The sequence below is a fragment of the Saccopteryx bilineata genome, chromosome 2 (genome assembly GCF_036850765.1).
Source record: "Saccopteryx bilineata isolate mSacBil1 chromosome 2, mSacBil1_pri_phased_curated, whole genome shotgun sequence".
Taxonomy (NCBI): Eukaryota; Metazoa; Chordata; class Mammalia; order Chiroptera; family Emballonuridae; genus Saccopteryx; species Saccopteryx bilineata.
In genome coordinates this window covers 173,322,744-173,335,391 of record NC_089491.1, presented here as the reverse complement: position 1 = coordinate 173,335,391, position 12,648 = coordinate 173,322,744, and the positions used below count along the sequence as shown (strand labels likewise).

General features: G+C 45.4%; 1 protein-coding gene across 1 annotated transcript; it reads left to right on the top strand.

The window, feature by feature from the left end:
* The first annotated feature begins 696 nt into the window (after positions 1–696).
* Positions 697–4,784, top strand: KRT18 (keratin 18). Its single transcript, XM_066258632.1, has 6 exons — positions 697–1,383; positions 2,116–2,198; positions 2,486–2,642; positions 3,228–3,518; positions 4,051–4,274; positions 4,593–4,784. Exons 1-6 carry the CDS (start codon positions 967–969, stop codon positions 4,711–4,713), a joined length of 1,293 nt encoding a protein of 430 aa, XP_066114729.1. The 5' UTR covers positions 697–966; the 3' UTR covers positions 4,714–4,784.
* The last annotated feature ends 7,864 nt before the right edge of the window (positions 4,785–12,648 follow it).

The following is a 12,648-nucleotide window of genomic DNA, read 5'->3' as shown; positions in this document are numbered from 1 at the left end:
CACATGGCCTCTTTCTGCTCTCTGCTCTGCTCTCTCTGCTCTCTCATGCTAATCATCCCAGGAACCAAGAGAGCAAGCTCTCGTTCTGCCCCCATTTTATAGTGTAGAAATCCAAACCTTTAATCCAATATACAAAATAGTGAAATCTCTAATACAAAGTCACTTATCTGAGTCAAGATGGGATTGTACCACCCCACATCAAAAAAGGGTGGGAAAGGCTTAATCCCAAAACCAAGCCCCAGGCTACAAGGATTCTGCCTGCCCACAGCCTGCCCCCAATACACATTAATATCACCTGGGCAACAGCCTCCACGTGGGCAGTGCCATCTTTAACAAAGTGAGCATAATATATTTTATCTGCCCAACACATGTGGAGGGGGCCAAATGTGTAAACCAGCAGATTTGAGACTCAAGATTAAATATCTCTTTTTCTTCTCCAGCTACCACCACCTGCTTCCCAGGCCTCCTGGGGCTCCAGGATCCCCCAAAGTTCCCCTCAGCGGGCAGGACTTGGGCGCTGCAGAATGATAACAGCTATGGAGACTCACCCCCACTCCACTCTTTCATTTCCCCCAAACTCCCCAATTCTCAACCGGCCAGCACCTCCTCTACCTGGGGAGGGGTATAATAACGTCATTTCCTGCCCTGAAATCGCAGCGGGGGGGGGGGGGGGGGGGGGCAAAACCACCTACTCAGCCTTTGCCCTTCCCGGTTAGTCACCCCTTTCTAGAGGGTCGAGGGTGGCCTTGGAGGGCTGTGTTGAGGTGCCGAGGGCAGGGTCTGAAATCCGAGGGTGCCCTGTCCCCAGAGGCAGTCCACCTGTGGCCCTCACGCTGTGACTCGGGGCGGGGCCTGTCCTGGCGGGTGTCCCCCCTCCTCCCTCAGCCATATAATTTGAGTCGCGGACCAGGCATTCACTGTTGCTTAAATCTGACTTGGAGAATCTCGCCTTCCTCCTTGAACAACATGAGCTTCAGCACCCGCTCCAGCTTCTCAACAAGCTACCGGACCCTGGGCTCCGTGCAGTCTCCCAGCCACCGGGACCGGCCGGTCAGCAGCGCAGCCAGCGTTTATGCAGGCGCCGGGGGCTCCGGCTCCAGAATCTCCCTGTCCCACGCCACCAGCATGCGGGGCGGCTGGGGGTCTGCGGGCCTGGCTGCGGGGATGGCCGGGGGTCTGGCAGGTATAGGGGGCATCCAGAGCGAGAAGGAGACTATGCAATGCCTGAATGACCGGTTAGCCTCCTACCTGGAGAGGGTGAGAAGCCTGGAGGCTGATAATCGGAGACTGGAGATCAAAATCCGGGAACACTTGGAAAAGAAGGGACCTCAGGTCAGAGACTGGGGGCATTATTTCAAGACCATCGAGGACCTGAGAGCTCAGGTAAGAGAACATGAAGGGACCAACCCAACTCTCAGTCTTGTTTGCCTTCCATTCAGTACCCCTTCCAGTCCCCCTCCCAAGGATAGGAATTTTAATAGGGTGGGGCACATTGACTCCTTACCCCTTTCTATTTTCACCCCGCCTCCTATTGTCCAGGGATGGTGTTAGGAGCACCCTGGATTTCCATACATACCCTTAGCTCTGGACCCCTAAGGTGGTGATGCCATGGGTGGGGTCCTTTCCCTGGAGATAGTGGGAAGGAGAAGCCAGAGCTTGGGAAGTGGAGAGCACGGAGGGAGGTGAGATAAGAAGGACCCAGACACTGGCTTCTGGCCAAATGGGGACAGTTGGAGGGTTAAGCGGATGTAGTTAAGGATGAGTCATCTTAAAAGTAAACTGGAGGCCTACCTGGAGGGGGGTTGGTGTGCAGGTGCTCTAGGAAAAACTGCCAAGAGAGGGCCAGGGAGAGGACTTGTACAGTTGCTGCTCAATTCAGTTGGGCCAGCCAGCAGAGACCCTGAAGGAGGGGCAGTGGGAGACTGGTGGGAGCCTTGGGATTTGAGACTCCGGGAAAGGAGGAAACAGGATGAGGGGCACGGGTAGAAAGGGAAAGTCTTTGGCTATTCCTGGTACCCAGAAGTTTTCACTGAGACATTTAATATCTTCCACACACTTGGCCCAGACTATCATTGACTTCCCATTCATGGCGCAATCTCTCTTACCAATCCCCAGATCTTTGCAAGTTCTGTGGACAATGCCCGCATCGTTCTGCAGATTGACAATGCCCGTCTTGCTGCTGATGACTTCAAAGTCAAGTAAGGCTGGGGGCGACTAGAGAGCTAAGGTTGGATCAGCTAGGGGCTCACAGTGGACTCTTGTTCAACTGTGGGTGTAGCTGGGTGGATGAAAGTTAGGCTTCATCAAATTATTCATTCATGTAACCAAATTTAAGAATACTATCCCCCAAGTGCCAAGAAGGATGCTCCAAGGAATCACCATCTGATTCCTGACTCACTTTCTGGTTTGCAGTGGGTGTAGTGCTGTGCATAGGAGGTGGCATGGGTTGAGAAGTGTTTGGATCTGATCACCTCCACTCCTGCAGGTATGAGACGGAGCTGGCTATGCGCCAATCTGTGGAGAGTGACATTAATGGGCTCCGAAAGGTCATTGATGACACCAATATCACTCGACTGCAGCTGGAGACAGAAATTGAGACTCTTAAGGAGGAACTGCTCTTCATGAAGAAGAACCACGAGGAGGCAAGCAGGGGCCACTGGCCAGGCCGGAAACCCCAGGGGTCAAAAAAAGTCTTGGGGAATGATGGGGAAAGTTACCTGGGGAATGATGGGGAAAGTTACCTGCAAGTAACCTTGCAGGAACATTTAGAGCTAACAGCCTGAGTTGTTCTTAATCAGACTGTCGTCATACTCTGTGGGTCTCCTGAGTTACAATGGGATGAGGTCAAGAGGCCATAGGTAAGGGAATGAGATGATGATAAAGGTGGAAGCAGCTAGCCCTGGGAGTGAGGGGTGATGGAGGAGTGAGAGCAGGTGGAGCTGGCAGGGCTTTCCAGAAGAGGAATAAAGAGCAGGTTTGTGGAAGGAGGGTAGATGGAGGCACAGGGTGAAGTGAGGAAAGAGAAATCACTTGTGAGCGATAGGCATGGGCAGTGAGCAGTGACATTTCACCTATTCAGAGTAGAGAGCCAAGAGTACAAAGCCGAGTTTCCTCTGTTCTCTTTTCCAACTGATCCTGTAGGTCTAGAAGAGGCAGTCATCGGTGAAGAGCCATACTAGAGCTCAATTCTGAGCCCCTCTTCACTTTTTTTGCCCTCTCTCTTTTAGGAAGTGAATGGTCTACAAGACCAGATTGCCAACTCTGGGTTGACTGTGGAGTTGGATGCCCCCAAATCTCAGGACCTCAGCAAGATCATGGCAGACATCCGGGCCCAGTATGATGAGCTGGCTCAGAAGAACCGAGAGGAGCTAGACAAATATTGGTCCCAGCAGATTGAGGAGAGCACCACAGAAGTTACCTCACAAACCGCTGAGATAAGAGGGGCTGAGATGACACTCACAGAGCTGAGACGTACAGTCCAATCTTTGGAGATCGATCTGGAGTCCATGAGAAATCTGGTGAGAGCCCCCACCACACCCACTCCAACTCCTGGCCTCTGACTGTCTGCCTCAGACTTCTGTCTGCCTCAGACCCATCCTGTGTTAACCCAAATCCTACCACTTCTATCATGAATTCCTTTTGCTTAGAAAAAGTTGTTCCTCTTTGCATTTCTCACTACTTCTTCGCCCTATCCACTAGCCCCTACCCCCTACCCTAGAATCTGGCACAAAGTAGGTGCTCAAAAAAGTTGCAGAGAGTGAAGTCCTGAGTTCTAAACTGCTCTGCAGAAAGTTGCAGGCTGTCCCTCCACTGTATGTCAAGGCTTACCCTTGCCTGACCTGTGGTGGTGCAGTGGATCAAGCATCAACCTGGAACGCTGAGGTTGCTGGTTCAAAACCCTGGGTTTGCCTGGTCAAGGCACACATGGGAGTTGATGCTTCCTGTTCCTCCCCCTCTTTCTCTTTCTCTCTCTTCTCTAAAATGAAGAAATAAAGATAATTTTTAAAAAAAAAGGCTTACCCTATACTCCTTGACCTGTGCTCCCTGCAGAAAACCACTTTGGAGAACAGCCTGAGGGAGGTGGAGACACGTTATGCCATGCAGATGGAACAGCTCAATGGGATCCTGCTGCACCTAGAGTCAGAGTTGGGCCAGACCCGGGCAGAGGGGCAGCGCCAGGCCCAGGAGTATGAGACCCTGCTGAACATCAAGGTCAAACTGGAGGCTGAGATCGCCACCTACCGCCGTCTGCTGGAAGAAGGGGAAGATTTCAAGTAAGTGGGGCTCTCCTCCCACCTACACAAGTGAGAATCAAGATATCACTTCTCCCCAAAATCTTGAAATTTTGAAAACCCCACTGAGCACTAAGCTGGAGCTTTGTAAGTCCCCCTATGTTTCCAAGGGAGTAACAGTTACAGAGCTATACTTACAATACAAATGGAGTTTGTCCTTGGGTTTCCCTTTTATGAAGGAAGTGGCCAAAAAGAATTTGGAGATAGAGGCACAAGCATAGGAAGCATTTTTCTCTCCACTTTCCTTGTCTCCCTTCTCTGCGGGGTTGTTTATAATGGGGATTTGGTCTTCTGTCACAGTCTTAGTGATGCCCTGGACAGCAGCAACGCCATACAATCCATCCAAAAGACCACTACCCGCAGGATTGTGGACGGCAAAGTGGTGTCTGAGATCAACGACACCAAATTACTGAGGCGTTAAAGGCAGCAGATGTGGGGCACCCCTTGAAAGGACAGGAGGCCAATAAAAAGTTCAGAGATCATTAAACATTACTTTGCATCCTCCTGGGCTGTTTTCATTCTGTGCGCAAATCTCCTTACTCAATAGTTCTATCTCTAACGAGGCAGGAATCACCTCTGACTGTAGGGGTTTTATTTACATGGGGGAGTGGGCAGAGCGAGGGAATGGGCCAGGGGCAGTGGGGAAACCTACAACAGAATTGTGGAATCTTAGCCTTGAAGATACCTGGTGATCCTAAGGCCCCTGTGCCCTGCCTGCTAGAAATCAGCCTGAGAAGAAAGTGGAACCAAGGACCAAGAGAAAAGGAAAAAGAAAGACAGGATTAGAGTACACAGCTGGCTCTCACACCCTTGCCACCCTGCATTCTTGACCCACTGCCCAGAGCTTCCCACCCACAGCATCTCCCCCTACCCCTCTTACATTCAGTCCTGAAACCTATGGTCCCCTTCACTCAGTTGGGATATGACTTTTAGCACACTAGAGGCCTGGCTACTACTGGAGCAGATACAACGATTGCAGGTGAGAGAATATTCCAGTGGTTCCCATGTAGGTATGTGGTACCCCTAAGTAAGCACCCAGTTAGGTAATAAGCCTTTAAAGTGAACTGAAATGTCACAACTCTGCTTTCCCTTGAAAGTGTCACCTAGTAGGAAAATAATGGATGTCTAAGACTAGTCATATGCTTTCATTAGGATGGTAATTTACCTTTTTTAATTAAAATACATAAAAGCAATGTACAAAATCCAAAAGGAAATGAAATACTTCCCATCCCACTCCCTATATGTAACCATTGTAAAATAGTTAATTTTTTTCTTTTTCTTTTTTTTTTATTGATTTTAAAGAAAGAGAAAGAGAGACAGAGACAGGAACATTGATATACTTCTGTATGTGCCCCGACCAGGGACTGAATCAGCAACCTCCATGCTTTGGGATGATGCTCTACCAACTGAACTATCCAGCCAGGGCATAAAATAGTTTCTTAAACTAAATATATGCAAACACATTTTACTTTATATTTGTGGAATCATTGTTTTGTACCTTGATTTCTTTCTTTCTTTATTGATTGATTGATTTTATAGAGAGAGGAAAGGAAAAAGAGAAACAGGAACATTTGATCTGCTCCTGTATGTTCCCTGACCAAGGATCAAACCAGCAACCTCTGTGCTTTGGAGCAACACTCAAATCAGTCAAGCTATTTGATCAGAGCTGCACCTTGATTTTTTTTTTTTTAATTTTTTTTTTTACAGAGATAGAGTCAGAGAGAGGGACAGCTGGGCACAGACAGACAGGAACAGAGAAAGATGAGAAGCACCAATCATCAGTTTTTTGTTGCGACACCTTAGTTGTTCATCAACTGCTTTCTCATATGTGCCTTGACTGCGGGCTTTCAGCAGACCGAGTAACCCCTTGCTTAAGCCCGCGACCTTGGGCTTAAGCTGGTGACCTCGGGGTCTCGAACCTGGGTCCTCCGCATCCCAGTCCAACGCTCTATCCACTGCGCCACCGCCTGGTCAGGCCACCTTGATTTTTTAAACTCTGCTTTCTTCACTTTATAATATATCTTGGACACCTTTCTGAAACAATATTTATAGACCTATCTTTTTATAAAACCCAGATGAATAAATGGAGTCTCTTCTATCTTCGTTTTGAATCTTTGTGATATGCATATTCAATATGCCAAAAGGAAATTATTAGTCTAATATTTGGAGGGGGACACAGATTTCCAGTGATTATGCATTCTGTCACCTCTCCTGTTTTGGTGACATTTTTTATGACTTTTTCCTACCCATTGTCCTGTTGAATGTTTATATTACACAAATATGCTCTCAATCTGCAATAAAGAATAATTACTATGTTCTAAATTCTTTCAAAAAATCAGAACCTTGATCTATTAATGTCCAATCATGGTCACCAGAACAATTTGACAAGGGATATCTAGGTCTTTCCTGACCCTTGCCTTAGTAACTTGTCATCCATGTAGTTTGAGAGATGTCATACAAAATATAACATCATTTTACATAAAACTTTTTATTGCACCTGTATAGGAATGGTGTTGGGGTCATTATTTTAGAAAGACTCTCAGAATAATTTTTTTCTCAGGTCTCAGCAGTCAAAATTTGGTGAGGAAGGGGTGATTGCATTCAATCTCCTGTACATCATCCACTTTTTTTCTTTTTTTGCTGCCTAGTACTTCAGTGTGTGGAGTACAAATGTGCTTAACGCAGGTCTTCTGATGGATATACTGGTCTTCAGTAGTTTTAGCTTTTGCAAAAATCCTGCAATTAATGCTAATTAATATGCAATTCACATTTATGATTAATAGGTATGCTATGAGTACACCTATAAGATAAATTCCTAGAAATGGGATGATGGCCTACCATGTTAACAAGTAGCTATAAAGTACCTACTTTGTGCCAGATCCTGTGATAGGCACTGAATACGCATGTGGTAACCAAAATGGGTACTGTCCCCACCTCATGGAGCTCACAGCCTAGTGGTCAAAGGTGTGTGCATTTCTACTGAGTCTTTCAACAAATACTTACTGAGGACCTACTATGTACCAGCCACTCTGCTAAGCATGAGGGATAAGAGTGAACAAAGCAGGCAAAATCCTTATCCTCATGAAGCTTAGGTTCTGGTGACAGGGGGCAGATAATAAATAGTAAGAATAAAATAGCATGCTAGCAGGTGCTGTATGATAGGCCTGGACAGATCAGGCAAACAGGGTTGTAATGAGGAGAGGCAGGAAAGCAAAAAGGGTAATGAATCTGATTAAAATAGAAAACTCAGTTTTTACTAAAAAATACAGTGTTTACTCTGCAATCTCTAACAACAATATCAGGGTCCTTAGTGGAAAAAAGCTAAAGATTGTTCGAGACCCAGAGGACAACGCCAGGACAGGCAGCTATGGGTGGTGGGGAAGCCCCCAGAGGGACAGGGTGGAAATCTTTAACATTGTAGAGGAGATTGAATGTAAACACCCCTTCCCCACCAGATGTTGACTGCTGAGACCTGAGAGAAAATTATTCTGAGGGTCTTCTAAAATAATGACCACAACACCATTCCTATATAGATGCAATAGAAGTTTTATGTAAAATGCCATATTTTGTATGATGTCTCTCAAACTACATGGATGACAAATTACTAAGAGAAGAGGGGGCAGGAGAGCCTGTGAAGTGAACAGAGCAAAGCCCGCTGTTCTGAGTGAGGTCTGAGTGTGAGTTATATAAGAGGTTATCTGGGAGCTTCTGTGGGCAGGGGGACCCTGTGGCCCCTGGGTACCTGGGTTCTACTACCTGGAGAAAAACATTTGTCAGGAGCCGATCAACAACTGCTGGCTGACAAGGTCACAGCAGGAGAAGACCCACAACTGCTGGCTGACAAGGTCACAGCAGAAGAAGACCCACAACTGCTGACTGACAAGGTCACAGCAGAAGAAGACCCACAACTGCTGGCTGACAAACAAGGTCACAGCAGAAGAAGATCAAAAACTGCTGATTGACAAAGTCACAGCAGAGAAGACCAATGGCTATGGGTTGACAAAGTCACCCAAAGGAGAGACACAACGATACTTCCCCCTTTGACTTTTTGAATTAATCTGGCCTTATATCCCCCCTCTTCTGGGTGTGTGCTATTATTTATGGCACAGGGATAATAGTACCGTGCTTTCCCTGTAGATTCGTAGTAATTTCTTTGGAAATGAAACAGAGGATGTGAGTTCCACAGAAAAGCCTGTGGGCCCCTTGAACTGGGCTCATAAACATAAGAGGCTGGCTATGATATCCCTCGTAAAGAGTTAAGTTTGTAGAATTCCTTCTTAATCATGTTAGAAAGAATAGATTGTGACTTGTAAATGGGTAGGAGGCAGTGGCTGTGCACAGAGCACCTTTCGGCCTTCACTTAATTCAACATTTTTCCTCCCTAGCCTTTTCATGTGATAGAGTAGAGAAACATTCCTTTCTTCTTGCTTATTTGATCTGCAGATAGTGGTACACTCTGAGAAGAATAGAGTCAGAACTTAACTAGTGTTTAAATATAATAAATAAGTAATATTTGACTAGACAATAGTATCTTAGGTAAGGTGTAGTAGAATGGCCCATTGTGTGGCCTAGGATGAGAGCACAGTTGGCAAGAAAAGAATGTTTTACTAAGAGAATTGTCTTTTGACTAAAGGCAATTGCTGGGCTTTCTCAGTGAGATGTTCTCATGAGATTTATATACTTCCCAAAATTCTTTGATAATGAAAGGAATGTAGGGAAATCCATAGAAGTAATAACAGTTAATGTCTTCTGAAATTATGTTGCTACTAGGCTATCTTGCAAGTGCACTCTGTATATCTTTGGGTGAAAGTTACTCTTAATGTTATGTCAATTTCTTTATAGGCAAGCCTTTTAGAATCTTGTGAGAAAAACTAGGACACTGCATAAACTCAAAGCCATTTACCTAAGCAAGCGGTGGTCCATTGTTAGTCCTTAATGATTTCGTCTGCTAATCTCTCTCTGCCCCTTGACTCACAACAGCAGTAAAGTTAGTTAACTATTAGTACTAATACTTTAAAAGCTTTTACCATGTTGTTATCGCTATTCAAGTTATTTTGTATTTTGAATGACTTGCTACCTGGTTTGTGATTTATAGATATAAATTAACTGTTATCTGGAAACATGTAAACATAGTGAAACAAAAGCAATAATTAACACCATGTAATTGTAACTCAGTGTGTGTATAAAAAGGAACCTATACTAGCATAAAAAAAGGAAGAGAGATGCCTGGCAGTAAGTGCTAACCAGAGAATAAAGAGAAAGAAAAGAATCCGGCTCTCTCACTCGATTTCGCCGACGCCGTCTCCTCCTGTGGGACCCCTGGATTCCCCCCCCCCCGGGGCTGGACCCCGGCAAACATTCCTGAAGAAGTGTTGCTCGCCCTTCTGAAAACATAACAATCACCTACCTCACTTGTTTCCATTCACTCTCCAACCCCTGCTTTCAATGCCCTATCCCCAATCTTTGCAAGAATCAATAGGAAATGAGTCTTGGGGAAGATGGCCGAGCTTTACTCTCTGAAATTTGTTTTAGGAAAGCATTCAGAGTAGTTTTCCTGCCCTGTGCACCCCTCTGTTTTCCAAATGTGTTAAGTATAATATGGAGTGTGTTTGCTCAGACACACAGGTGCCCCAGATGAGCATCCCCCAAAGGGTTGTGCCAGCCTGGCTGGCCATCACTATAATTTTGTCAGGAGGAATCCAGCCTACCTTGGGGCCCTTGAAGAGGAAAAACTGATGGCTCAGCTGCCAGATGTGGGACAGGACCGAGAACAGACTGTCCCCAACAAAGGTGATGGGATGGGGACCTGCCTAAGGGAGAAGAAGAAAGTCCCTGGCATAGCCTGAGCAGGGCTTGCAGCTGAGTCAAGTTGATTGGAGTAACTCGAGACAACAAACCTGACATAACTATCTTTCCATCAGACAATGTCCCACAGTTCCCAGGGCGCTTATGCATTTGATCCTCATTACAATCCTGTGAGGTATGCAGGGCAGTTGGTATGACTGGCTCTGGCTCAGAAAAACACACCTAGATCACAGAGATCATGTGACTTGTCTGAGGCCACTGCGTTAGAAGCTTAAAGCAAGAAACCACATACCCAGATTCCCAGTCCCAAGCTTTGTCCCCAATGTATTATAACATGTATTCAAACTTAACCCAGGGATTCTCAGCCCTGACTGCAATTCAAGTCCCCAAGAGTTTTAATAACAATACCAAGACCCACGTCCCATCTCCAGAGATTCTGATTCAACTGTTCTGGGTGGAAGGCCCAGGTTCCCAGCACATGTGAAACGAGTTCCCTACCTGGTTCCAATAGTAAGGCAAGGATGAGAGTCAGACCCAAGCCGTACCTTAGGTCTGCACCACAGCTGGCCCTCCTGATGCAAGTCCTGGACATGCCTCTTTTAAACAGCACACAGCTGAGCAATCTTCCTCATCTCTGTGAGAAGATGACTGTGGGAGGGGCAGCCCATTTTGTTCCCCAGATGCCAAAGGGGAAAATTAGCAATTTCAAGGTTATAATATGAAATTATCTGTCCCATTTCACCCATCCCCTATCTGGCTGCAATCTAGACCACATACTAAATAAATAAATGGTACTGGAAAGGGCAGGATAGCAGGTATCATATACTGCCATTTCTTTTTAAGACAAAAACAACAGAAAATATATGTTTTTTAATATATATACACACATATAGTCAGATATATATCTTCATTCCTATATACCCTGTGTATGCAAAGATCTCTGGAAAGATACACAAGAAATAATTGCTTCTGGAGAGGAAAACTGGTGCAGGAGAAATCAAGGTGGGAAGGAGACTTACTTTCTTTTGCATATCCGTTGTACCTTTTGAGTCATACAACACTGCTAATTCAAATACAAGAAAAAATGTTTGTGTTAACTTTTATAATGGTACAGGAACTTACAACCCCCAGGGAAGGAAATGTTGCACCCATCTTTGTTTCTGTCCAACCCCATTCATTCAATGAGTCATTCAGCAAATATTTATTGAGCAGCTACTATGTGCCAAGAACTGTTCTAGGAGCTGAGGATACAGGACTAAACAAAACAAACAATCCTTGCTCTTGTGGAGCTTACATTCTAGCAGAGGGAGACAGACAATAAATGATGAGTGTAATGAGTCAGTTCTATTATATATTAAAAATGGTATTATGGGAAAAAATAGAGCCAGATATGGGGAATCAGGAGCTGATGGATATATTAGTTTTCTATTATTGCTGTAACCAATAACCATAAGCTCAGTGGCTTAAAACAACACACATTTGCTATCTTATAGTTCAGGAGGTCAGAAGTTCTAAAAATCAGTGTGTGGGCAGGGCTATGTGCCTGCCAGAAGCTCTAAGGGACAATCAATTTCTCTTGCTTTTTCCAGCTTCTAGAGGCCATCTGCATTCCTTGACTCCTGTTATCCACACCTGTTATCTTCAAAGTCAACTGTGTAACCTCTTCAAATATCTCTTTGTTTCTCTGACTTCTGCTTCTGTATCATCATGTCTCCTTCTCTGACTCAGATCCCCTGTTTTCCTCTTGTAAGAAGGTCCTTTGGATTACATCAGGTCCTCCTAGATAATTTATGATAATCTCCCCATCTCAAAATTTTTACCTTAATCATGGCTGCAAGGTCCCTTTGCTATACAAGGTAATATATTCACAGGCTCTGGGGATTAGAATATGGACATTTTTTAGAAAGGAGTGATTATTTTCCCTACCACAGGTGGGGAGAGGCAGTTTGCAATCCTAAATTGGACAGTCTAGACCAGGGGTCCCCAAACTTTTTACACAGGGGGCCAGTTCACTGTCCCTCAGACCGTTGGAGGGCCGGACTATAAAAAAAAACTATGAACAAATCCCTATGCACACTGCACATATCTTATTTTAAAGTAAAAAACCAAAACGGGAACAAATCCAATATTTAAAATAAAGAACAAGTAAATTTAAATCAACAAACTGACCAGTATTTTAATGGGAACTATGCTCCTCTCACTGACCACCAATGAAAGAGGTGCCCCTTCTGGAAGTGCGGTGGGGGCTGGATAAATGACTTCAGGGGGCCGCATGCGGCCTGCTGGCCGTAGTTTGGGGACCCCTGGTCTAGACGAAAGGTAGTATTTGAGTCAAAACTGAAGGAAGTGATAGAATTAGCCTTGAATAACTGGAGAAGTGGGAGTTAGTAGAGAACCGAACTGGGCATATGAGCAGCACCCCTTTGACTCTGATTCTCACATTTAGGTTTTCATTTGTATATGCCTTTAGGTCCCCTTGGGGCCCAAAGGGGATTAGGAAAGCATGGACCGTCAACCTACCTCACCCCAAAGTTCTTTCCACTTCCTTCCT

Excerpts from the sequence above, each read along its gene's own strand:
- KRT18 (XM_066258632.1), top strand. The coding sequence starts at position 967 with ATGAGCTTCAGCACCCGCTCCAGCTTCTCAACAAGCTACCGGACCCTG. Across the intron at positions 1,384-2,115 it reads TCGAGGACCTGAGAGCTCAG|ATCTTTGCAAGTTCTGTGGA; the intron begins GTAAGAGAACAT and ends ACCAATCCCCAG. Across the intron at positions 3,519-4,050 it reads TGGAGTCCATGAGAAATCTG|AAAACCACTTTGGAGAACAG; the intron begins GTGAGAGCCCCC and ends TGCTCCCTGCAG.